Here is a 27,928-nt window from a genome sequence, read left to right as displayed (position 1 = left end):
CTCTCACACCACCACCCCATGGCATCACGACCAACCACTAGATTCCAAACACTAAAAGTGTAGGGAATACACTCCGTGAGCTGCCATTATTCGGTATACTCATACATTAAGCGACAACAGGCACACTATAGCTTCTTACAGGAAAACCATCTCACTGGCAGTAAACTCCAGAGCCTTGGTAAGTGTTGGAGGAGCATGAATTATGGCATGACATACTCCATCTATGTGCGGAGTACTTTACTCTAGATTTGCCCCGGGACAAACTTTTCAAACACAAAACATGGTCATTGACAAAGAGGGGAGATATGTTTTCTTGGAGGGTCGATTGGATGGCGACCCCATACTCTTGGGCTGCATCAACACCCCAAAGATGGAACTGGTGGCATTTTGGGCCACCTTATCAGGAGTTCTGGCCCAATGGGTGGTTATTCCCTGGATACTAGTGAGGTGGGAATGGAATCACAACAATGTTCTAGACCTTTTTCTTGCTCAATCAAACCCCATGCTCCCTCAAGCCCCTGCATGCCAACACACAGCAGTTTTTCCACAGTTTTCCCACTCGGCTCAACAATTGATCCTATTTAAGGACTGGAGGGCTTACAATCTACGCCTCCGCCTGTACTCCCTTTTCTTAATCCCACATGATTTATAAGTCTGCCTGGACTCCACAACCATGCTCTCAAAACACACACACTAGGACTAATTCAGTCGAGTCCTCTCTGTCCACGCTGCTCATACAGTAGATGTGGAATGGGGAGTGACACATACCTGGCAGTTGCCCCATTACACGCAAGATGACCCAATATTCTGTGATGCTTAAGTGACCCATATCAGTCAGTATTCTACGAAGAACCATGCCACATCCACCACACAAGCACTCTAGTGGAACTTCTTTAAGGTAATGACCAGGGTTTTTAGTATCCAAAATGTGGTTGGGGTCCGCTGAGAACTGACAAGGGAACTTAAAGATGCCAAGGTGGCATTGGCTGCCCTTCATAATCATGCACCCCACCCATTATGCCACACGCTGAACAATGACTGGCACTAAAGCAGAGCATGCTGCTATAATAGAGCGCCTTCATTGTTATAACCTCTCAGAATGCACTGCTTGACTTCACACAAGAGACAATCCTGCAGCTTACTCTGATGGCTCACCCACACTCCCCCAATAACAAAAATAATCCTAACCACAGGTCCTATCTTACACTCCCAATTGGCCATACTGCAGGCGTTTAGCTCCTACTACTCTAAAGTTTCACTGCCTGGCATGACTGCACGATTCCTTACCCCTCTCCCTTTGCCTTCCATCAATGAACACTAGGAACGTGATGAACTGATTATAGTGACAGAGGTGAAGAAGGCATTATATGATCTGACCCGTAACAAGACCCTTGGGCTACATGGCCTCCCAACAGAGTACTATGATTGCTTCTCAGCTCACCTCGCCCCCAAGCTGGTCAAACTTACAACAAAGCACTCACCACTGAAGCACCTCCTGCCTCCCTCCAGGAGTCCCTTTTCATTTCCTTCTTGAAACCAGATAGGGAATCCACTCATGTCCCCTCATCCCCTGACAGCCATCTTGGGTGCAGACTACAAGATACTTGGTAAGGTATTTGCAAAGAGGTACCTACAGATGTTACCTGCCATTGTACACCCCAACCAAAACCGGTTTGTTCAGGGCCACAGCACATCCAACACCAGGCGGCTCTTTCATATTATGGACTAGGAATCACTGTGCTACCCACAAGCAGTGTGCTTCATAGTAGACCTCTAGAAGGCCTTCAAATCCTTATCCTGGGACTACCTTTTTGAGGTCCTGAAGGCAAAGGGCTTTGACAAGTGTCTCCTGGCATACACAAGGCTGCTGTACACCAACCCAATCTCCCAAGAACGTGTGGGCCGTCTGATCTCACCACCCTCAACGGCCGAGGTACATGCCAAAGCTGCCCTTTATCCCTAATCCTTAGTGCAATTGCAGTGGCAACACTGCCCTCCCCTGTCTCCGATCAGAGCGCCGACAGAGGGGTATCCCGTTAGATGACACTACCCATGCATGGCGCTGCACGCAGACAATTTGCTACTGTACCTCAGGATGCAGCAGCAGACATGGAATCGATCTACACAACTTTTCAGGAGTTGAGGAGGCAGTAGGCCTCCGGGTGAATTAGGGGAAGTCATAGGCCTTCTAATTCCAGTGGGACACCCACCCCACCCCAGGCCATACATCTGGGTGGCAAGCCATTAGCATGGACGATGGCAGCGGTGCGATACCTCAGTGTAAGGCTATATCATTCGCAGCAGATCTTGTTTTAAGGCAACTTATGGCGGGCAATAATGGCCCTCACGTTCCACATACGATTTTGGCAGTGTTTACCGCTCTCCCTCACGGGGAAGATTGCTCTTTCCAATACGATTGTCCTCCCTCACCCCATATTATTTTGTCAACTTACCGGTGTACCCCTGCCAGCAGTTCTTCCAGGTCCTGGATCAGATAATTAGGATTTGCGGTGGGATGGTAAACAGTGTCAGGTGGCCCTGAATAAGCTCCTGCGATCAGTGGGACAGGGCTGTCTGGGAACTCCATCTTTTGAGTCCTATTACCTTGCAGCGCAGCTCCAGTGGGTATCCCAGTTGTTTGCAGGAAAGAACCTGTACAAGACTAGCACTGTGGATGGCCCCCTTCCTTTACATATTCTTTGCTAGCTACCCTACCCTGCCATAAAGGCACATAGCTCGTGGTACCTACATGTTTGGGTGGCTCAGAATTGCCTCGTCAGGTTCACTCACTCCCCAGACAGGTGCTACCCTATTCCCCACCAGGGAACACCAGGACCCCCTTGGCAACTTCACAGCCAATCAGTTGACTGTGTGGCATGATTGCTGCTTAAAAATGGCGGGTGGCCTCTTCCAAAATGGCCCTCTTATCATATTTGACCAATTATGCCAAGATTATTACATTCCTCCGGGACAGTTTCTGCACCACGGGCAGTTGCTGGCAGTGATCTGGCCAATATGGCACAAGGTGGACGAAGAGACCCTTATTTATGCCGTAATACATATCTTACACATGGGGGAGGGTGTCACCTGGTAACACGGTTACACAAGGTAATCGGGGAACACACAGGAACCCCTGACACACCTCCCACACATCTGGGAGATGGATTTGGCATACCCCCTACATATCACTGAACGGACTAGGACCCTGAAGTCAAAAACATCCAGTAGATGGTGTTACACAGGGCCTACCTGACACCCTCTTGATTGAATCGTATGTTCTCCTTGGTCAGGAACACATGTCCCAGACGCCAGGCCCAGTCAGATGACCACCAACACATGCTTTGGTCATGCTCCAATGTCACCATCTATCAGCATGCAATACACACCACCCTGGCACTGTCACAGAACTCACGATGCTGAACTCCTGGGAGGCTACAGCCTTAGGTATCTTTCCAAGGAGGATGAACCACAAAGTACAGGCCAGCTTTGCAAATCTTATCCTCCAGCTGGCTAAGCGTCGCCTCACCATACACTGGAGAGCTTAACAACCCGAGGATATTTCCCAATGGCACAGAATGCTTCTCCGTTGGGGAGAGGCGTAGGGCAGTACTCTACATTGGGAGGAAATCTGGCAACTCCGGAGGCGCCCCATTGCAGCAGCCTTGGACCCCATGCTTATTTAATATAAAGGGCTGATTTGAGAAGACCCTCCTTCTCCCACTGACCCCATGAGATACTGTTAAGCCACTGTCGCCATCTCCCACCTTCATCAGCTTCACAAATCATTCCATACTAGACTGGTGTCCCGCTATGCTCCCATAACACCAGGGGTGGTGCCCGAGGTGTCTCCTACAACCCCCAGCCCATACCTATCCCATCTCTCCTACAACTCCCCATGACAATCTCACTCGTACCAGTCCCTTTCATTGTCTCTTCCCCTCGCACTTTGTCATCAACAAGAGGGTTAGGTAACTGGGGCAGAGGTTTTTTGTTCTCTCTTTCACACCACATCCATCCCTATCCCTATGGGATGCCTAAGCTTAGGCCATTGTTTGATAAATACCATACAGAGGTACATCCTGTGGCCTATTGCTCAAACCATGCTATTGTATAACCTGCAAAATATGTCTCAATGACAATGTTTATTGTTACCCGAACTGCTTGTCATGCTTATAAACCCACCTCTTAATCTTTCTTTCAATGCTGTAACACGACTGACGGTTATTTCTACACTTGGCATGATGTAAACTAAACAACTACAAAAAAACTTCAATAAAATTGTTTTAAAAAATGAGGTCACACACAATGTAACTGAACTGTATGTAACAAGACAAATCTTTTTAAACTTAAATTGCAGTTGCTGTACACTGCACATTTTATTATGAACCTTGTTTGTCCCTTTTCTCCTTGTGCAACTCCAGTTAAAAATGTGCCCTTCAGCATTTTGTAAACTACTCTTCCTTTAAGCAGTTTTGCAGTCTTATTTTGCTGTATCTTAAAATGTAATTTTCTTAGTGTTTCTAATGTTCCTAAATGAAAGAGCAGAGCTCGACTATCTACTGGCTAAGCGGAGTTTGAGTAAATAGTTTAAATGTGCCTTTATAGTCTCTTGGATTTTTGGATAGCACAACACAGGGTTAATCATTAGGATGAGAGCAAATGTAATTTTCCATCTGCTATGCTTTACCACCGGCTACTGTGATGTATCATTTGTTTCACACCATATTGACAACGAGATTCATCTGTTTTAAAACCTATGTAACATGATGTTTTTGCAATGTGAGAGAAGCCTTTCCCTTGCTCACTCTGAAGGCAGATTTCGTGGTTGACCCTCTATTGACTTTGTACTTGGAGATATTTCTGACTTTCACTTGACTTTAAACTGAGAAAGCTTCATATTATTCTTGCTAATGCATTATTTTGCTATATCCTAGACCATATTTCGTCCTGGTTTTATAACTAGAGACTCTAATATCCTATGTTATTTCCCATTTATACGCACTTTGAGCATTTGGATTTGAACTATTTTTGCTTTCTGTAATGATTTTAAATAAACCTTCATTATTTTGACTTTGAACCTTTTGATGGAGAGTTTAGGGGAACTGTAGATAGACTAGTAATTTAACCCTTAATAGAATTGCATGTTTGTGATGTAAGAGGATAGTATTTTTATACTGACGAATTTCTTATTTTTGGGATTTCCCATGTGCTTGTCTGAAAGCTTGTTTAAGTGATGTGATCAATGGAATCTGCTATATGTTCTCAGGACCCGATCTAGAAAAAAAACAATAAAAGATATGTAAAAACGGAATTCAATGTCAGGCCCCCATACTGGTGTGTGTGTGTTTTAAATAAAAGACTTAAGTAAGGGCTGTGGGCTCACAAAAACAGGCTTCATGTCGTCCAAAACCCACCAACAATCACTTGCTAGGAGAACAATTACCTTGTAGTTAAGGTCTCAAAACCTGTAAAATGGAAGTCAAGGTATTGTCCTTAATGTGCAGGAAATGAAACCATGACAGACAGCGCAGAAGATGAGGACCTTGGTTAACCGAGACTAATCGCTCACCTTGTCTCACCTAGTCAAAGACCTGCAAACTACAGTTTAAGCTCAACACGCAGGTAAACACAGCAGCTTTAATGATGTGGTATTCCCATTCACTTAAATTTAAGTTGTAAAAAATGGGACAGGGCGAAATGCTAAGATTGTACTAAATACTCTGAGAACAGAGGCAAACCAGCGAGTTCTGGAGTCCAGTGATCCCCGTTGATTTACCATGGATCAAAAATAGTTAATCGATACATGCAGAAATTATGCATTACTCGGAGTAAAATTCATTGTGGTATCCCAAAGGTTGACATGAATACATCATGACAAGAATTGCTGTACAAAATTAGTTACTGGAATAATTTCTGCAACAAAAATTAAATTAGCACTGATTGAAAACCTTAAGCCTGAGAGATATTTTACAGTGATGGACCATGACACAAAACGCCTGTCAATTAATTGCGTCCTCTTAGAGGTCTGCTACTTTCACACTTCAAGGCATGAAAGGAGCAACGGAAACGCACTGCAAGAGTTTATATTCTGCCAAGACGGATGCATTGGAAATTCTTCAGACCGTTCGACAGCAAGTCTACTGGATATGAATTATTAAACAACACTAACAGGTACAGTACGGACATACTGACTGTGCCAGACAACAGCTGGCTTCGTTCAACAGTTCTAGCGTTTTAAATGCAGGTTTATTTTGAAACTGAACTGAAAGATTTACTGCTTGCTGTTTGTATAAACTAATCACTCACCTTCTGTTTAACCCGAGTTCCCATTATTTACAAAAAAAGGAAGCAACTGGCATAAAATAACTTCCCTTTTCAGATCTAAAAGTCTGTACTACCCTCCTATCCTCTCAGAATCGCTGCACTTAATTGTCCCTTTAGTAGGTAAACAAACATCATCAATAACTGCATACATTAACTCACATAGTGAGGCAACTTTCACTTTTCTGACCATGGATATTGTCAAGAACTCTCTCAAGTTATCAAACAAAGTATTAATTTTTCTGTACAAAAACAATTATTGGTTCTATGATTTAGAATCTTGCTTAGATACAAGTAGTAATGTAATGACATAAGATGTACTAGTTGCCAATCCCCCGAGGGCCAAATGGATTCAGAACAATTATTCAAGAAAAGGTACACACAGTTGACCCTTAAAGCCATCAGAGGGTTTCATTTAATCCCCCTATTTGGGATCAGCTCTACCTATGTGTTGGCACCTGTGCTGGTGGTTTTCTGACATTGCATTTTAGTCACTGAAGATGAAGCTCATGACCTGGTTCCCCCTTTTAGACCTATCAGTTGCCTAACCAAGGCCTAAGTTAGCCCAAGACAGAAGAACACATTCTATCATAATGCTTCCGTTCCAATTGTGATAACACCTTATTTTGGTTGCACCATCATGTGTTACAGTAGTGTCATAATAATGTAATCCACAATACATATATTGTATGCTTTAACGTTACTAATGTAAAGTGGCGCATCTAAATTGTATTACTGAACTGAAGGTGCATTCACAGTTGAGGATTAGGAGTTCATGTGTGTGTATTCTTCTGTTTGATTTTAACATGCTGACTTGTAATACTCATGCACATTTATATTTGTGTATTCGGATTATGGTATTATGGTAAACTGTATTTAATCATAGTTCATTTATAATTCTTGTTTCCGTTTATAATCGCAAGATGCACTTATAATCATGTATTTCAAATATGCACTGAATGCCGCATTAAATATTGCAATATTCTTTCTTTGCAGATTTGTCCGTGCAAGCCTACAGTTAATGAAAGGCATACTGTGTATTGAAGATAGTGGTGTAAGGGAAGATATTTTGGCAACGACAAAGAGTCCTAACAAATTGAGAAGAGAAGACTCCTGTTTGTGTACGAGACACAGAGGCCTTCAAGGCCTAATTGGGTGGATGATCTAGCCTTCTCAAAGGTTCTGTAGGTTTAATTGGTACTTACCTAGTTAGAGGAGGGCAGATTCCCTAGAGACTTGGAGGGGTAGAGATAGCTCTACTCTTATTCCTTTGTGTGGCTTTATGGTATGTATCATCTCTCTATCAGAACTTCTACTGAGGTTTCTGCTATGCTGACACTTTCCTATATTTTATGAGACCTAATCAGGATTTTCCTATAGCTTAGTTTAGGGTACTTAGAATAACTCAGATTCTCCAATGATTAGACAAGAGAACCACGACATATACACAGATCATCAGATTCCGAGCCTCATCATTTGCATTGCTGCAACTGAAATTCTTATATGCCTTATGCTTGTATGCTTTAATCTCATTTGACGCTTTACATCACCTTTGGTGATTTTGTACTTATATAGCATGTTCTTGAGTTCCTATACACTAGTTTGGCTCTTAATCTGTAATACACTTTTTAGCTTTGTCTGCCTCCTAGATTTAATGTTTGACCAACTAGGTTACACTGTAAATTGAAACAAAAGTTTGATTTTACCTTTCCTTTACTTATCTATCATCCTAAAAATATCTGTCTGAAGAAGGGAAATAAAATTATAGGCCAACAGCACCATCAATTGCCATAGCTTCGTATTAATATACATATATAAATCAAATGTGAAGCAACTAATATTAATTCACATACATGATTCAGATGTGGAATATCTTCCACAAAATCCCCCCTCTGATGAATTACATCATCACTGAACATCAGGCCTATTTATAATATACTATACATCACTTTGTTTCTTCTGTCTCGTTTCTTCCAACATTTTAGGGTGATCATAATCGCATACTTTGATGTCTTTCAACTCAATCTGGTCACACTTCCTTAAAGATTTAATTGACTCTTTCTTAACCACACAATTTAGTCCCATTTCAAGAATTTTAACTAAAAGGAATAAAACACATTGACAAATGAACACAATAACTGTAGGGGTTATTATGGTACGCAGCATGCCAACTCTCCCCTCTCAAAACTATAAATCATTCACCAACCTTCCTAATTTCCTTTCCTTTCTCACTAAAACAGGAATCAATCAATTCCTACAAACCACACTTCTCAAAAGCCTTTGCTTCACAAGAGATATTAGTCAAATTGTTTTGTAAAAACATTAATAAGCATACACCTATCCTGGATGAATGCACAGCACTCTTGTACCCTCAAGACCAGACAGACTATGCCCTCTTTCACAAGAAGGAAAGCTAACACAAAGTGGTTCTCCATAATCATAGAACGATTAGCCTTTAGTTCCTGATGTATCTGCGTTAGTGCCCCTGCTGTATCAGAAACAAGGTCAGGGGTGTGGGATTTTATAATCTATCTACTTGTCCATGGGACAGGTTGCTTCATAAATTTACTTGTCCTGTAAAAAAAAAAAAAGAAAAAAAAAACACTTGTCCCTTTGGTGCCATGTAGTGTAGTGATAAAGTATGGCAACAATCTCTATATATTAGAGCTCTGATAAATTCTTATTATTCCATGGCTCATATTATAGTAGGGTCTTAACACTAGCAATTTCCTTATTTTGGCACCTTTCAGAAGATTAACATCCTAGGCTGGAGATAGGGGTATGTAAAAATTCTAGGGCTGGAAAGCTCTTCTGTGTCTGTGCAAACCTACTAACTTGCCCGTTTCAGGATTTTTAAGAAAATTAATGCTCAATAGATTTTCACATGAGCAAATCTACACATGCATATTTGCTGGTGCTAAAATACAGTTCACAACTATTTTGTAGGAGTACAATTTCCTGGCCCACTTCTGTTAATTACTGTGAATTCATAAAAGCCGTAAAGCTGCACTAATGTGAGGACATACGCTATGTGTGCATTTTCTTTAAGAATTGGGCTCCTAATTGGTTATACAAGACCTTTTGTTTGTATTAAGATTCTATCTCTACCTTTGTTTATCTGTTGGCTTCACTGTGAGTGAAAGCATTCTACTCTTTCACAAGGAGCGTATTGGCACAAAGTAGTTTTGTTTAGTTCCCTGAAGTACAGTGGCAAGGTGTGCTTTTTGAGACCAAAACTATTTTTGTTTTTTGCCAATGCTTGTGATGATGGTTAGTGTCCAGCAGCTCCCACATCAATAAAGTTGAATAAGAACCATTTCAAAACAAGACAGGCATTTACAAAACCAAAAAAACTGACCATCAATGTCAGACCTATTTGTTTGTCAATGCTTGTTTATCTTCATTTTGCCCATAATCCTATTGGAATTGCTTATGTTGATTTTTCCATTATGAATACTTGGAATCTTGGAAATATCAGCATGCATCAATACATTTTACCGAATGGTGCTTTAAAGAAATGGTACCACAATTTCACAGTAAGTTGGCAAAATGTGTTTTCCCGACTTAGATTTCTTTTGTGAACATTGTATTTGGAAAGCAAGGAATCATCAATCTTTCTTTTGAGCTCCTGCAAATATATGCATCAAACCAAAGAGCATACTGGGAGCATTATACATAGCCTTGTATTATTAAAATGTGCATATGCGTACACACATTTTTATACTGGAACCCGTGACAGTAGTGCAGTCCTAACTTACATTTCCTTAGAGTGCTCACCCTGATAATGAAGACTTTGCATTAACGAAACATAAATACGAGTTCCAACAGCATTAACATATGGACACAAATGTTACCTTAACTGCAGACAACGCCCTTCCCCGATCTATATTGTGGTACTGTAAACTGGCAGGGGGTTAGGTCTACTTGTCCCAGGGACAAAATAAACATGAAAACTTGTTGCCCTCGACCCCAACCAATATGTCCTGGGCGTCGGGCTATTGGAATTCCGCACCCCTGAAGGTGATCTACAAGCATAGGCAATCTTCTAGTTTTCATATCATTCATAGCCACATCAATAGATTGAATCACAGCATCCAAAAAATCTAACAGAATGTGCCCAAGTCCACGTTTCATTCTCTTTAGACCAGCAGAATCATTCATCTCATTCACATGGTAAACCCATGGGAATACCAGAGCAAGATAATTTCACACTCAATTACAAAACAGGTTAGAATAAAATAAACACTCTTTTACTACACATAAAATTTGCTAAATATTGGCTCTTCACTGGCCAAAAACTCATTAGCTACAACATAGCTTCTTTCATATTCACTCTCTCCAACAAATTCTATGACCCTAATTCTATGAGGTTTTACAACCTCTCTGAATCTGCTTCGTTTGCACAGTCATCAACTTCTTAGATTCTTGTATTTCACATCAAAACAGTCATTAAAATATGTGATATACTTGTGTATCTCATCAATGCTGCCAGCACACCACACTCTGAACATATGCACTAAGTTCTGGAAGCAAACCCAAAATGAAAGCTGGTAAGAATCCACTAATACATTCCCTTGCCAGCTCTTCAATGCCAGTGTATGCAGCTTTATAGTAAATAAGTCTCTCATAACATGCATACCCTGACTCTTGCAGCTCTTCTGTGGCACACATATTTTCCCAATTTATCTCTGTCTCTGGTACCTTTTGTATCAAATGTTCTATCAGTGATTTGAATTGTTTATAGCAACCGCACCCAGAGCATTATTAGGCTGAACTCTTTGTGGTTCCTCTGTCAGCCATGCAGCAGCCACTCTGCATTCTGACCCCACATCCTTAGGAACAACCATCTCAAACAATGTATTCAAATAAACTCAAAGGACTTTGAAACAGTTACTAATCTGTTAACCTGTGTATCACTTACCTGGTGCCTCTCTCAATTTGGAAATTTGTTGGAAAAGCATAGAGATCACCCATGGACCATGCACATAATTTTATTATCCATGCACTTCTTGCAAAGGAAATTCTGTCAAAGCTGGTTCCAAGGCTCACTCATTACCACATTCGCTTTTCCTGTACCAATACGTTTCTTTTCAGAGCTAGTTTTCTTCTTTCACTTGTACTTCTTTATGGAATCAATCAATTCCTTGCGGTGAGCTCACAGTCAATAGGCCCATGTTTTCTATTTCTGCCTCACTCAATTCCAGTTTATAGTTTTTACACACTCCCCTAGCTTTGTGTATATCAATGTCAAATTCTTCTGCTAAATCTTCTTGTAAGCCTCATTTGCATACCTCGCTGTTCAGTAAACACCTCAATTTATTTGAATTATATACAAGTAATCTTGTGTCAATTGTAAATTGCAAAATCTCTCTAACTTCAATTCTTAAGCTAGCATTATTAAGTTCTTTTTTCTCAAGTGATGTAGTAGCTACAGCTCTAATAACAGGAACCACTTTATCTACAGCTGTGGTTGAAATTTCACTAGGACCAGGCAAAGTTGGCACGGTATGCTCAGATGGAGCATTTACAGTACTGAGTGCTGTTAATTTTGTGTACTCATGCCTAGTTCACCTCCAAATGTATCAGGTACTGGTGGTCTCTTTGTTTATTCACTATCTGTGTATGGAGGAGGTTATCCTCCTCATTTGAGTCAATTTCTTCATCTCTGTTTCAATTTTCTTTTTTAGAATCATCAATTTTATTTTCAAATTTGCTTTTGTCTGACATTAACTAGTGCAGAAAATATCCTCAAAATTACATTGAATCTTCCATACACACCCTCTTCTGTATGCTCCACTTCGACTCTAACCACTGACTCACTGTATTTCTTAAAAGCTTTTTCATTTTATTTCTTTCCTTTTCTATGGCCACGCAATCTTATTCATTTAATGCTTCAAATTATGTAGGTGCGTTTTGCAGGTTTTTCACACATTGCATGTCTCAAGAAATTTAGTATTAGAAAACCCTCTAATGGAAATTGCGTGTCCTTGTCATTAAACATGAACTCAAGGTAGTCTTAAGTACACACACGCAGAAAGCCCAGAGTCCATCATCATTTTGAAAATATAAAAACCGTCGGAAGCTTTAATAACTGATACATTAGGAACTTTAGTCTTTTTCAATACAACTTCCAATATTCTCTCTCAAACTCATAACAAAAACTCACTAAATAAACAAATGACAACCAATCCCAAGACCGAGATGCCAAAGGTCAAACAATCACAGCATGACTCACAGAGACAACCAAACAATGACAATGAGACTCATGAAGACAACTCACCAGTCCCAGAACTACTCTCAGCGTCAGCCAGCCAATTGCAGGATTACTTCTTTATAAATAGAAATCAACACAATCCCTTCTGCCACCTAACACACACAAATAAACTTAGGAAATCTTGTCTGCTCAGCCTAAATAAGAAAGGGAAAAAAAGAATTAAATGAAAACAATCTATCTATCGACAAACAGAATCTGTACCTTTGGGTGTTTCTTAATCACAAATTCATACTAAGGCAGACTCCTGTCCAGTGTCTCTCTACCCCTGATTAGCATGCGTACTCCTGTGCACCAAGGAATAAACATACACTAATCACACTTAAACACACTCATTTAGACAAGTTTAACAATATATGTTGGGGTATTGGGCTACAACAAATCTGATTATCTTAATCCACAATGAACACAGGAAATTCAACAGCTTCCTTGACGTATATACAAGTCAAATCATCAAAAAATTGAAAGAAACAAAATGGCAATCATCAATTCTTCAACTCATAGATATCATCAAAATCACAGTAATTAAACCACATAATGATCCACAAATTAGCAATGCATAGCCAAAAATTGCGCAAGCAGTAAATTCGCGATTCAACACAAACCTGCTCTCAAACACAAATCCTATAATGCACCAGCAAAATGCCAAGACCACCCTCAATCATTCATTATTAATTCTGCCCTACTAATACTCGCAATCCTTTTGCTTAAGAACAAGGCTGGAATATCTCAAATGTTCCAATTTGGACAGACCATCAAAAGTAGACATTGCAGATTGGGCACAAAAAGTTTCTTAGGAAGAATCTCTCAATTATCTTACCCACATTCTCCTCAAAAACTGTAAAGCACCATCACTTAGATAATCTTTATTATAGTGGTGATTAAGTTTCGAGATCGGGGACAGCATTAACCGCAAGACTTACGAGCCAGTGTGTCACTAGCAACAAGATTCAAACAACATTCCTAAAAATACAGTTCAATAAGAAAGGATAGACTCAAAAATGGGAGTTTGAGGTCAGTAATTTAGGAAAACCAGAAATGTTTAACAACCATTTAAACTGATACAAAAGTCTAAAATAGACTCATTTATTTCAATAAATCAAAGGACGTAGGGAATCAATTGTCAAAGAGGCTATCAGCGATAGAAAAATATTCAAAGAGGAGCAAAATAAGAAATTGGTTTAAGTCTCAAATGTGCAGCATATGACAGAAAATTGGACAACATCCGAAGTCCATAGCAATCAATCTTGCTCATTGCTAAATCCAGGGGTCTTTGTTCATTAATTTCACCAACGAAAACCATGGAAACTGCAAAGTCAGCATGGTGTGAGAAAAAGTGGAATAATTCCAACACATCACACTCCAATATTCTACAACACATATACCTATTATCTCAGCACTAATGAACCATATGAATATTAATTGGCCCCTTCTGACCTAATGTCATCCAGAAATGCCAAAACAAACTAGTAACAAACAACAGAAAACAATTATGGATGAATGTAATGCAATGTGCTAGCAGAAAGAGCTTTGGAATATAGCAATGGGCTTCCACCACAATATACAAATAAATAGTGCACATCTTGCCATATGTGATGTCAAATGAGGAAATATAAACACAATGAACATCATGATACAACAGTAATTTTATAAAGATGGAGTTGAGGCCTAGCTAAGCCAAAGCCAGAAAATTACAATAAAACACATCATAGCAATGTTGTTTGAATAATTGCAATATGTTAGAAATCGTGGTCTCTAGTTGGCAGAATTATGCACCTTAATAAAGTAGGGACCACAACTCTAGTCAAGGTAAGTCACAACACAAACTAAGTTATCCTGTGCTCACCCTCGGTTTTCTTGGCACAGAGCAAGCAGGCCTAACATAGAAGGCAATGTATAAAGTATTTGTGCAACAACGCATATAGTAACAGTGAAACACCACAAAAACTACTCCACACCAGGTTGGAAAAACAGAGGAATGAATCCAGACCATAACAGCACAAATCAAATGAGCTTACATTAAGTTATTCAGTGGCATAAGTATTCAGGAGGTGCTTTAGAGATCAATTGCACTCCTCTTAGGAGTTATACTGTAATTTCTGAATACGGGCCCGGAGGCTGTGTATGAGAACTGGGGAGGGGGCTGGTGACGGATCACATGGACCCGGGTAGATAAGTATCTGTGAGTGAAGTGTGGCCATACTTGGCTCTGGGAAAAACAGTGAGTGAAACACAAACGGTGAGTGAAACACAAACGGTGAGCGAAACACAAACGGTGAGCGAAACACAAACGGTGAGCGAAACACAAACGGTGAGCGAAACACTCCTCCCAGGATGTTTGTTGCAGTCCACGAGGCAGGTTTCCGATTGCAGAGTGGTGTGGCGGGTGCGGGCGGCACAGCGCTCCAGAGATGGCACTCTGGGTCAGTAGGTACCACTTCAGAAGAGCGACGTGGGGCTGCGAAGAGTACCGCGAGGAATGCAAAGAAGCACTGCACTCGCTAGCGACAACCCGCGACAAAGTTCCACCTGGCCAGAGCAGCACTAGGGATGGAATGAAGCGCCGTTCACGAGGTTTTTGATGTCCTGAAACATCGGGGAAACAGGGGGTAGGTCAGAAAGCCCTTGGAGATCACTATGGTGGGAAGGCAGAGTCCTTCCAGCAGGGTCAGAGAGCAGCAGACAACAGGGCAATAAGCAGAAGAGCAGTCCTTCTAGGAAAGCCCCTCTGACAGTTTTTAGTTCCAGGTCCCATAGTGTCTGATTTAAGGGGGTAAGAGACCCAGTACTGAAACCTAAATGTGCCTTTTAATTGGGAGAGACTTCAAAGAGTGGTTCTGAAGTACACCAGTTCCCTTTCAGTCCAGTCCTGTCTGCCAGTTTATCTGTGGGAGTCATCAGTCCCTTGTATGGGGTCAGGTCACTACCCTGTGAAATAGAAGTGCATTCCGGCCCAGGAAGGCTCATCAGTATGCAGATGAATGCAGATGAATGCAGATGCACTTGAGTGCCCTGTGTTTATGGCTGTCTGGATGGAATGCACCCAGCACAGACCAGACGTGGATTGAGGACAGGCTGTACAGCACATAGGGCAGTAAGAGCAGAGAAATGCCTACTTTCTAAAAGTGGCATTTTAAAAATAGCTATGTGAAATCAAACTTCACCTATATATCGTATTTAACATTAGCATTCTACAGACGTGAAACATGAGGTAGCTACTCTTTTTGTATCAGGAATTACAGCTTAAAAGTATTCTAAGGAATTGCCAATAATAGCCTATGAGAGAAGTAGCCTTCTCAATAATGAAAAACGATTTGGGGACCTTTTCCACTACCAGGACATGTAAAACTTAAAATTACATGTCCTGCCCTTCACATACACTGGACCCGGCGGGTCACATAGGGCCTAACCTTAGGGGTGACCTACATGTAATAAAGAAAAAGTGAGTTTAAGGCTTGGCAAAGGGCTTTAGAGGCCAAATCGAGTTATCTGGAAAAGCTGCACATGCAGGCCTTGTAATGGCAGGCCTGAGACATGGTTAAGGGACTACTTCTGTGGGTGACACAATCAGGGCTGCTGGCCCACTAGTAGCATTTAATTTACAGAATCTGGGCACATGTAGTGCACTTTACTAGGGTCTAATAGGTAAATTAAATATACCAATTGGGTAGGAGCCAATGTTACCATGTTTTGGGTAAGACAGCACAAGCACGTTAGCACTGGTTAGCAGTGGTAAAGTACGATGAGTCCTAAAACCAGCAAAAGCAGAAAAATGGAGGGCGGCAAGCCAATAGTTGGGGAAAGACCACCCTAAGGCTGTCTGGTCTACCACAAGGAAAGCATATGAAATTGCACCACATTAATGAGGTCAACAGCTGACTTTTACCAGTGCATGATGCTGTTATGAGGATTGTCCGTCTGTTGTTCAACTCTTCTGATTTTCTTTAAAGACCTATATTTCCATAACCTACATTCAGACCATATCCACTGTTCATTTTCTAGAAGTCATCTTGATGATGTATGTGACAATGTTTAGAGTCCCAGTGTGTAAAACTTGATAAAAACAGTACAACCTGCCAACACTCACCGGTTCATTTAAATAATACCAAGCACCAAGTAAAACTTTACCTTTTTAAGTAAAGCTAAACTGTTGGCCAATGACATTCAGCTCACCATTCAGACAGTCACTGAAAAAAGCATCTATCAGCCAGACAAATGCACAAAATTGTCAAAATACTATGAACATTATCATGCACATCCTCAAATTATTTCTTATCTGAGACTATGCACAATCGTCCTATGCTAGGCAATGAAAACAGATCACATAGCAATACTGAAAAGTAGTGCATCAGACATCACTTAGTTACAGTTCATGCTGTTCATATATAATGAGCTTATCTTAATGCAACCAATAGAGGAAAACAACACCAAAATCTGTGATTATATAGCCAACACAGTATATCTAAATGCTCTGAAACTTCTAAGTATTTCCTTTAATATAAATTTACAGCATGAGACAGAAAGTAGGGTACAAAAACTCAGGTCCTGCTGTCAAAATTTTTACCCTACCATTGGCTGCAAATCTTCACTGACTGTTGATGTATGTATTAATTTAACTTCAAGAAAAGAGTATAAGGTTATTCCAGTGTATGCTGTCTGGTGCCGTTGACTCAAGTATGGGTAGAATTATATCCTTTTGCTGCCGTCCATGCAGTTGGCCCATTCACCAAGCACTTTACATTGAACATGTCAAAGTATCCTCATGCAAAACAAAAATAAAACAAACCATTACATTTATACAGAGATGGCTAGGATCCTAAAACTACACCACACAAACTCCTAGCTAATGTAACAGGTTCTGACACTACACAGTTTTCAACAAGCTTACTTCGGGATTGTCAACTGTTGCTTCCCAGTATTTTACCAACAATCCAGCTGTTCAAAAAACAAGATCCCATAGCAAATATAAAAGAAGACAACCAGCTTTACTCAATGCTCCTAAATCCAGCGTACATGTGTGTCAGTGAGGTTGTGCTTAGCTGGCAGTCTAAGATGCGGTATGTAATTTTCTTAAATGCATGGTTCATTTTATAACGATAAAAGCAAGAATCACAGTCTGCTTGGAAAGCCTTACCTTTAGTAGCAATTCTTACACATTGAGTTTTGGTTTCCTGGTGTGGGACGAAAAAAAAAAAGAAAAGGAGGAGTTAAAGGAGGTTCTATAATTACCCTAACTATAAACAAAAAAAATACAAATTATTTTAAGTACAAGTTACAACGAGAGAACAGAACCGAAATTAGGATCACAGAAGGCACATCAGTAATAATGACTCTTATTTGCACCAATGCAGAACCTTTAAGAGCAGTGAATGGTTCCATCTTATCAGCAATATTGCTTTGAGCCCTTGCAACTATAAACTCCACTTCATTTGGGGTTACGCAACAAAGGACATCTATTGCATGCATCAGTCTAGTGAGCAAGCAAAACAAACAGCGCCCGTTATTAAATTCAGATGTGCAAATTTTGGCCCCTGCAGGTCATTTAAAAAAATTTAATCTATTTTCACTTGATCAGATTCACCATAGAAATTCATGTGAGGCATCAAACTTGTAAACTTCAAAATAACAGTAATATATCAAAGGAGTACTTCAATCATTAACAGTTAGTCTCACATACTAGGAATAGGTCTATATCAATACTGAAAAAGGTATTAAACTGAGACACTGAAATTATGTCAGTAGCCACAAGGGTCTCTCTCAGTACAGATCTTCAGCCAAAGGAAAAAGATGAGTTGGACTGCAATAACAGTTACTTTCTCATAACAGCTTCAAAACCTGAAGTGACAGTGACTTGTCAGTGTTAAAACCTGCCACTACATAGCACTTTCCATAAAAGACCAGTGTTAGTAAAAGAGCAGATAGGCTTACAAGACATGAGCAGGAATGCAGTTTTAGAAAATGTACCTGACCCTATTGCAAATTCACATTTAATTGTTTTAATGTCCAGAATAGTAGCACCCAAATTTGATGGCATGGTACTACCAAAAGGAGGAAACGTTGCAAGATTGTTCTGATTAATTAGACATCAATCAATCTAAACTGGACAACACCATTCCAATACAATTGCACAATTAGAACATTTAAAAACAAGGCAACACGTGCCGTCATGTACAAAATGAAAAGAATTGTTCAGTTCCCTCTTCCACTACATAGTTAAACTTGACACAAAGAACATATATGGCCTCAAGAGAAAATGTGCAATTAAAAGACAAGAAATCTGCTTTTCCATACCCAAGGTGAAAAAGAAAACCAAGTTTCCTTCAAGGCCAGGATAGACCTCATGCCCTGATGAAGACACTAGTTCCAGAGTTGAAACACATAGCTGGCACTGAATGAAGAAGGCTCTATTCTCTATGTTTATTGGACCTAGAGAGAAGGATAAGTCTATGATTGTTTTCACAACAATGTGTCTCTTTACTTTCTTAAATGGCCCATTCAGGACTGACCTTTAGTGACTCTTCACTAAACTAACAATGCCTTTGAAAACACTGATATAAACAGCCTCGGAGCATCTCTATTTCTCCCCCTCTCCCACTGGGCCCATGTCTATAACTCGTGTATACAAGCTTTCAACTTATCTTAATTATGTACATAAAACTTTCATTACTATGTCTGTGCATCATGTTTGCTTTTAACAATGCTTTTATCATGGCGAAAGAGGATGTTTTTATGAGCACTGCCTATTCACATTTAATTTGTTCAAAAGTGAATCATGTTCTACTACACTGACCTAGCATTATGGGCCTGATTTAGAGTTTGGCAGAAGGATTACTCCATTAAAAATGTGACAGCTATCCTGTCTGCCATATTACTATGTCCACTGGAAATAATGGAATTGTAATACAGTGGATGGGGTATCTATCACATTTGTGACTAAGTAACCCCCTCCGCCAAACTCTAAACAAGGCCTGATGTGGTTGAGTTTTAAAATGTTGATTCTTAAAGGTTTACTGATTAAATAGTTGCCGTTTTATTAAAGACAAGGAGGCTAGCATTATGCATAAACTTATTTATTTCCTTCTGAGCAGCAACCATTTAAAGTTCCAACAGCAGCACACCAACTGGATCACAATGAAAACGGAATCCTCAATTCATATAAATCACCCTGAGTTCCATGTTCTTCCTCTTTTGGCTTCGACTTTTCTTCCTCTAATGTCTTGCACCATAATCTCCTTACTGATCTGAAATATACAAAACAACTGTATCCTTGTTCCAAATCATAACTTGCAGAACAAATCACTAATCTTATTTTCTTACTCTTTATATTACAATTTCAGCCAAAATCAATTTCACCTCTTCTCCATCTACATGGGAGGGTGTGGTGGTATAATGCTAGCCTCCTTGTCTTTAAAATTGTGATTCTTTAATCACTAAACCTATAAAAATCAACAATTTGTGGCATGTTAGGAGGCTAACATTATGCATGTTCTAATATTCTCAAAGCGACCTATGGTCTAAAATAGAATTTTCAAAACGTATCTATGTTAGCGCAATCCACTGCCTTCATAAATTCAACCAACTTTCCCCCTGACAAAGGTTTTACTCCCCTTGGCACTCCTTATCGAATGCACTGTAAACGTAGAGATATCTATACCTGCTTCCTTCATAGCAGACCTCACTCATCTTGCAAGGGTTGCAATTGTGGCCGCATGAAAAGGTTTAACATACAAGATCAACAATTGATCCACTCAGGCACTCCTTTTCTACAACAACTGACACCCATAACTCTAATACATTTCACCACACATAACTTTGGCAAATTATCTAACCTTGGATAAAGCACAGATGTAGTCATGGTTTTTGTTCTATTCTTCATCTTTAACAGAATTCACATTGGTTGATAATACCTGCTTGTACCTTCTAGAGACCCAACATCGGACTTCCTTCTAAAGGATATTAAGCACAGCAAAGTGGCTAACTTCCAGGACAACTCTCTTACACACAGATACTTATTACTAGGCCAGTTCTGAAACAACTTCAACACTAAGTCTACGTCCCACAATGACTGATACTTAGTTTTCAGTACTCTCTTTAACCTTATTTCTTTCAGTACCCTGCAAATTAAAGGGCTCCTATTCACTGAAATACCTTTAAATAAAGAATGTCCTGCCGCTGCTGCTGAAAAATTAACTGTTCTGTAAGCCATTCCCTTATCAAACAATTCTGCTAAAACAAATTGCTACCTCTACTTCATCAGCCTCCACGGGATCTAAATCCCTTGCCATGCACCAATGTAACCAAACTCCCCATGCACTCTTGTATCTTTTCTTAGTTACTGGTGCCCAAGACTCAACCAGTAGCTCTGTACAGGACGGGGTCGACATTTAATCACAAAACTATATAAAGTAATGAGGGAGGAGGAGGAGGAGGCGATGGGACAGCTGGACAGAGCGCAAGAGGTCTGGGAATTATAATAGGGACCCCAATAACAGAGAGTGACTGGACCAGCATATGTGAGCGAACACGCACAGTCTCGTACAATGCAAGATTTAGGTTAACACATTATAACTTTCTCCATAGAACATACCTGACTCCCAAGAGACTGTATTGCATTTTTATAACAAAACCCAACAGGTGTCCCTGGTGTGCAGAGGGTGGGGCATACTTTAAGCATTTGGCATGGGAATGCTGATTAGTACATGACTTCTGGGTGCGGGTGGTAGCAGATCTCCTGGGTACCACAAGCAAATCTATAGAATGCGAGCAGCTACAGTGCCTCTTGAGGTGAGTAAAATGACAAAAAAGTACTTACAAATTCCTTCAACTGGTGCTGGTTGCTAAGGCGAAGGGTGGCCATTGCTTGGATGGACCAACGTGCACCTGCGCATGCACAATGGTATGTGGAGGTGGAGGAATGGGCATTAGCAGAGGAGGCACACATGAACAAAGGTAGGAGGGATGAACGAATGATTGATGATGTGGGAGCTTGGAAGGCAGTGTGTGAATCTTTTCACAATCCATGGACGGAAGAGGACTCTTCAGGGAGTGACAATGACTCTGAATGACTGGGGGATGGGACAATGTTGAAGAGGGACTAGAAAGAGTGACCCTGATGTCAGGACAATGACTCAGATAAAACTGTAGTGATTAACTTTTTACTCGGACATGGAGAGTTAATCGTATAAGCTTCTAAAAGATGATGTGTTGTAAAGAGACTATAACCATGCAAAACAGAGTAATATGTATGCTAATGTCACTGCTACTGGTTGTGTTACTTTTGAAAGAAAAGAAAAAAAAAACAGTAGCTCTGTAGCTGATTCCGAAAGTCCTGTGAATCTCCCTGACGCCCTGAAATGTTCCAAACTAGAAGGCTGAACAAACCTGAAAGAACTAATGGATGCTCTCTCTCTCTCCTACTCATACTAACAAACCCCTCCTGGACCTTATTAAATAAGGACTCTCCATAGCTAACTCAAACGCAGACGGAAACATACCAGAGTCTTCCAAAAAAGTGTCACTAAGACAATCTAGCAATTCTGTCTCCTGCACTGCAGCAAAACCTGCTGTATCATTGAAAAAGGGGAAACGCATATGCTTTCATCCCTGACCAATCCTGCATAAACATATCCACTGCCATTGCGCACAGAAACGGTCTCTAACTGGCATAGTTTGGTAACTAGAAAGTCAACCTGGAAGCGAAAAGGTGCACACCCAAGGGACACAACAGATTTTGAATCTTTTGGAATTGTTACTCGGATACCACTCCACCACCACATTGTGCCTTTCTGGAAAATATTCTGCTGTCAATCCAATCTTGTGCTTCAGATTAAACTCACACATTTCTGTTGCTAAATCCATAAAGCTCTTTGATCTGCATCGACCTAGTTTGTTGATATTCTTTTTCAACAAGACTGACCTTCCTTGAAGTTTTTTTAAACTGCGAAGGGCAAACAAACATGCTTTAAATTCCAGACAACTGATAGATTCCCTTCCTCTCCAACATATTCCAAGCAACACCTGTCTTCTGATCTGAGAAAGTTGCCCCCCATCCTAACATATAGGCATCTGTTTTCAGAACAGAATCTGGTATTGTTCCAAATATTGCACGGCCATTCAATGCTTCCAAATTCTCCATCCACCTTCTCAAGTCTTCCTTTGCTTCCATATTTAATGCTACTCTGTGCCCATACCATAAGCCTCCTCCTAAAGCAGCTTTCTTTAATCCATGTGAAACCCTGTAATTTAAGGGACTTGGGAAAACTACTTGAATTTATGACGACAGGATTCCTGTCATCCATGCCAAATCCCTTCGATTTATGTCCTGTTTCTTCATCACTTTCCTTATACCCTCCTTTATTTTCTTTAGATTCCTTTTTGGAAATTGCTATTGACTCTTTACTATGTCTACCACAAAACCTAGAAACTCTAATGTCTGGCTTGGAATGGAAACAGACTTCTGAATGTTGACTATGAACCCTAGTGATTCCAATAGACCACTTACCATTATGAGATGATCCCTCAACTCTTCTCCATTCTGACTTATTGTGAAGACATCATCCAGATAAACAACCAGACTTACTTGCCTTTCTCTCAAATAGCCTATCACTGGTCTCAAAACCTTTGGAAAAACACCAAGGAGCCAATGATAGGCCAAAAGGTGGTCACTGAAACTGGTACAACTGACCTTTCCATCTGAATTGTAGCACATTTACTTTCTGGATGAATTGCATTTGTAAAACATGTGCCCTTGAGATCTAGCTTGACCAGCCAATCTCCTTCTAATAACATGTACCTCAGAAGATGGATCCCCTCCATTTTGAAATGTCTGTATGTACAAACTACTTTAATCCTCTCAAGTTTATTACATGTCTCCAGCCTTTGTTTTTCTTTCCCACCAGATAAACAGTACTGACAAAACCTATCCTGTCGTTGTCTACTTCCATTACAGCCTCTTTTTCCAACATTCATACATCATCTTGTGCTACAACCTCCTCTAGATCCTTCTGAAAATGTAACTCTCTTGGTTCAGCCGCCTATGGTTGCATATCAAAATCTATAAAATAATCTCTTACCGTTGAAATGACCCATGAATCATCTGATATCTTTTCCCACTGTTCTATGAACAGTTCTAATCTTCCTATAACCCTTTCCTGGGTAGAAAACAAAACTTGTCCTCATACTCACCTTGCCTTGAAGCTGAGCTCTGACCTTGACCTCTGGCCTGGATGCTTTAGGTCTATTTCCTCTTCCTCTGGCGATAGAAGCCAGATACTCGTTTGTAGTAGATTCCTCATTGGTAACCACTGTTCTTGTTTCCGGAATAGTGGTTCTTATAAAACTGTCAGCTGGGAGGTTGCTTCCTCCTCCATGCCCGACTATGCAAGTTATTCCCTGAGAACACTCTTAATTGAATACTGGGCTTTGTCTATGCTAGTACAGTTTGGTAAATATTTTCTGATATTCTTAAACATGCTGTATCAAAATAAGAGACCTTTTGCCTCATCACTGGACTCCTTTACACTAAAATCTGCCAGTTTGGGATTTATTCTAATCACCTCATCATACTCGTCTAGCCGTTGCACTCATGGAGGCAGCAGAACGGCAACATCTTCCAATGGTCCCTCTTCCTTTGGATACTGATAAAGCATTTAATAGGGTGGATTGGAATTCTGTGGAATGTACTAGACAAGGCTTGATTATGTCCCAAGATTAAATCATATATATAGGCACACATTAAAAACAACATCTGCCAAACTAAAAATCAATGTCTCTCTTTCCTCTACATGAGTTAGGAATCTTCTCTTTCACCCTTGGTCTTTGCCTTCATAATGGAACCCTTAGCCAAAATTCAGAATAATCTGGACATTAGGGGCATTAAGATTGATGGCACAGAGCATAAACTAGCGCATTTGCCGATGATATCCTGTGCTGCATCACAGAAGCAGATACAACCATCCCGGTGCCAAGGACAGAACTTGACCTGCTTGCCCAAGCCTTGGGATTTAAAATTATCTTTTCTAAATCATGGGGCATGGGAGTGGCAGACCAGCATGATGGTTCTGTGGGAGCCAGTCCAGCAAGGCGGTTTCCAATGGGCAACATCAGTGATTACATACCTAGGGTGCAGCTTCAAGCCTTAAAGGAGGCCTTGTGTGAGAGAAATAGCCCCCCCGCTTAATGTTTTCCCTTACACATTACACACCCCCTTCCCTTCTCCCTTTTTCTCCTTTTTTCTCCTTTTTTCTATTTCTTCACATTACTCTCTTACCTATAACCCCTCCTTGTTCCTTTATCGCCTCTCCCTCAGCCTTCTCTCTACGATCCATTCTCAACTTATTTCTGCCCGTTTAGGCTGCATTTTTTATTTTATTTTTCTTTCACATTTCACTTCCTCTTTTCATTCTATTTCCTTTTCTCACTTTTTTGTTACTCTTTCTTTCTTCTTCTTTCTTCTCGTTCCTTCTTTGTCTCAATCCCTTTTCTGCCATCCCGTTCCTTTTTCCTTTCTGGGTCCCCCCCTTGTTTTCAGCCCTCTGTTCTCCTTCCTTTCCTTCCCCATCTTTCCCTTCCCAATTCCCCCCTTTTCCTCTCTTGAACCCCCCCCCACTCTCTCCTCCTTTTCCGTCTCCTCTTTTCCTTCCGCCCAGGCCGGTACCTTCAAGCCCGAGGACCGCGGAAAAGGAGACTACAACTCCCATACTCCTCGGTCCATTTTGGAATGCAACTTCGCGTTGCCAGTCTCCCGGGCTCTGGGATAGGAGACTGCTATTCCCAGTCTCCTCTGCCCACTTCGGAAAGCAGAATCACGCCATCAGTGCCACACCCACCACGCTCCCGGATCTGGCCAGGGCAAGCAAGCGGTCACTTACCGGGGCTCTTTATATGTCGACCGCATCCAAGACCTGTTACCACAAGCGGTCTCGGAGGGGAGCAATTTAGGTGGCAAGCAAGCGCCTCCTATGGAGTTGAGTCTCTTTGGTACCTTGGCACTGCAGCGACGTCCACACGACAGAGATAAGATTTGTTTTTGTCTGTTTCTATTTGGGCCTTTTAAGCCCGGCTGCGGGCTTTATAGTTTGGTGACATGGCCGTAAGTCGTTGGCCTGAGAATGTTTAATTACTTATGAACCCTTGATATGCACCGGTGTATTTCTTTTGATAAATGTACTTGAGTTTGTCATTTTATCTAGTACACCGCTCCCCCTGCGTTTCCAACATTGAGCACTCAGGGCGACCATTTAATGGACCTCTTTCGACCCGAATTGCTCATAGGTTGTTTCCTGGTGTGTTTTGCCTTATTCTCCTCTCCAGTGTGTGACTATAAGGGGACACTCCCCCCTCCTTTTGACCTGGGGAAAGTAGCCACCCAGGATTAGTGTAAGGAACTCGTTTGACACTTATTACTCAAGTTTACTCTGCATCACCTTTTATTTGCTGTGTCACATCTATATGTGCTGTGCATTTTTGTGGATTATGGATATGTTATACGTAATTTCCTTGTTTGCAACCTTAAGACATCCCCCCACAGGTAGGCCTTATACTACTTGTATTTCTATATAACCTTCACTCCTCCTAGCGGAGTAGTCTTTCTCTTGTCACAATAATGCATGACTAATTAGGGCTACTAGGCCCTGAAGAATGCCCCTAGACCTTCCTTGGCTCTTTGTAGCGGGCAGAAACATGTTGGCCAGTAATTATTAGATAGGTGACCCAGTGAGTCATTGTTCTCACGTCGGGGTCCCATCCTCTGTTCTTAACCTCACCAGCAGTCACCACGAATAAAGGTGTACTATTACATAAGTGACTGATTAGGTGTTTTTATATTTTTCCCTAGAGTAGCTCTATCCCTTATACTTCCAGACAACTTGAAATTTTGCACTCCCTTCCGTTCTTTTAATGGTGAGGTTGAGTCCGCCCAGGTGGCAGTGTCCTACCTGGGTGGGGTTAGGTGGTCATATGATGAAGCATGACACTATATAGTGTGTGAGACCACCTTGTCCGTAAAGGAAACTCCCCTCCCACCACGAAATTCCCACAGCATGTTATATGATACTCATAGTCTGAGATTAGGGAGCTCTAGGTAAATCCTTCTTCAATGGCCAGTCTTATAAATGACCCCCATAGTCCTTGTGTTTTTAAGTTCTAAGCTCACAATGCCTGCTATTACTCGTCAAGGTTCTGGTTGGGTTCATTCCCCAGTGGTGTTCTGATGTCGCACCCTACATGTAATTCAACTCAAGTACACTAAAGGATGTAGATACGTGCTGAATTTCCGCCTATTATATCCTTGAAGCTCCAGATATATCTGTACTGTACGCCATATTAACCACTTAAGAAAATAAAAATAAAGTATTAATTTTATTTTATTTTTTTAAACAAGCTTGATTCACTCCCATGCCGCAAAGCACGGTCTACGCGATGTGCCGACCACACCCAAGATGACAGCGGATCTGGTTAGACTAACACATTCAAGCATTCGCCACCCACCCACTTCAGATTGGGTAACGGCTCTGCATGCAGTCGCTTAACCGCTTCTTCCAAGTAAAGCTGTAATTTGTTTCAAATTACTATTTACAGGCAGATCGTCTTCAAGCCGAAAAATATTTTTTGTCTACTGATATTTAAACTTCTACACAAAAGCATCTTTAAATTAAACACTGGTCACAACGGCCAAGCGTCACATTAACGTAAAGAAACAATAAATATACTACCCCCTAAACCCTTGCATTGGGTTCAACAAACACTACAGTAAAAAGTATTATTACACTCTGTAGTTACATTACCATTTACACAAATAATCAACCGTATAATAAATTCATAAAGCTCTCACTAATACTTATAAGCAGCAAACAAAAGAGGGACAACATGGCAGCCATGGAGATTTATATGAACTTGAGGATTCTGTTTTCATTGTGATGCATGTTGACGTTCTGCTGTTGGAGCGTTTAATAGTTGCTACTCAGAAGGAAGTTGATACAAATATATGCATAATGCTAGCCTCCTGCCTTGCCTTAAAATTATGTAATTTTCAACAATTAACATTTCAACATCAAAGCCACAACTGATTCGTATTCCTTGAGATAATATATTCATTGTTTAGTAAACAGTCAAAGGGCTTATTTTTGATTGAGTATGTATAACACAGAACCAGCATCTCACTGGTACCTTATCCTGGTTTGAGTTGCCATTATAAACAGTTCTCTGGGAATACGCCATAATCAAATATTGAACTCATTGTGGAAAGCAGCCTTTCTTCTTGCCATAAATTCTGCTGGTTAGTTTTAGTTCAGGGCTTATTGGCCAATGGTCTTTTTATTGTTCACTGATGCAATCGTT

At 40.7% G+C, this 27,928-nt stretch overlaps 1 protein-coding gene across 8 annotated transcripts in view; it reads right to left on the bottom strand.

The window, feature by feature from the left end:
* The window catches only part of PTPRK (protein tyrosine phosphatase receptor type K), a 1,183,996-nt gene that overhangs the window by 272,821 nt on the left and 883,247 nt on the right, over positions 1 to 27,928 (bottom strand). For all 8 annotated transcript variants that reach the window (XM_069234833.1, XM_069234830.1, XM_069234832.1 and 5 more), the window contains exon 13: positions 17,727 to 17,763. In XM_069234833.1, the coding sequence (XP_069090934.1) occupies positions 17,727 to 17,763 (37 nt within the window). The remainder of the gene's footprint in view (positions 1 to 17,726; positions 17,764 to 27,928) is intronic.

This window comes from Pleurodeles waltl, chromosome 5, assembly GCF_031143425.1.
Source record: "Pleurodeles waltl isolate 20211129_DDA chromosome 5, aPleWal1.hap1.20221129, whole genome shotgun sequence".
NCBI classification, from domain to species: domain Eukaryota; kingdom Metazoa; phylum Chordata; class Amphibia; order Caudata; family Salamandridae; genus Pleurodeles; species Pleurodeles waltl.
The sequence above is the reverse complement of the archived record's forward strand: the minus strand, read 5'-3'. Positions and strand labels throughout refer to the sequence as shown.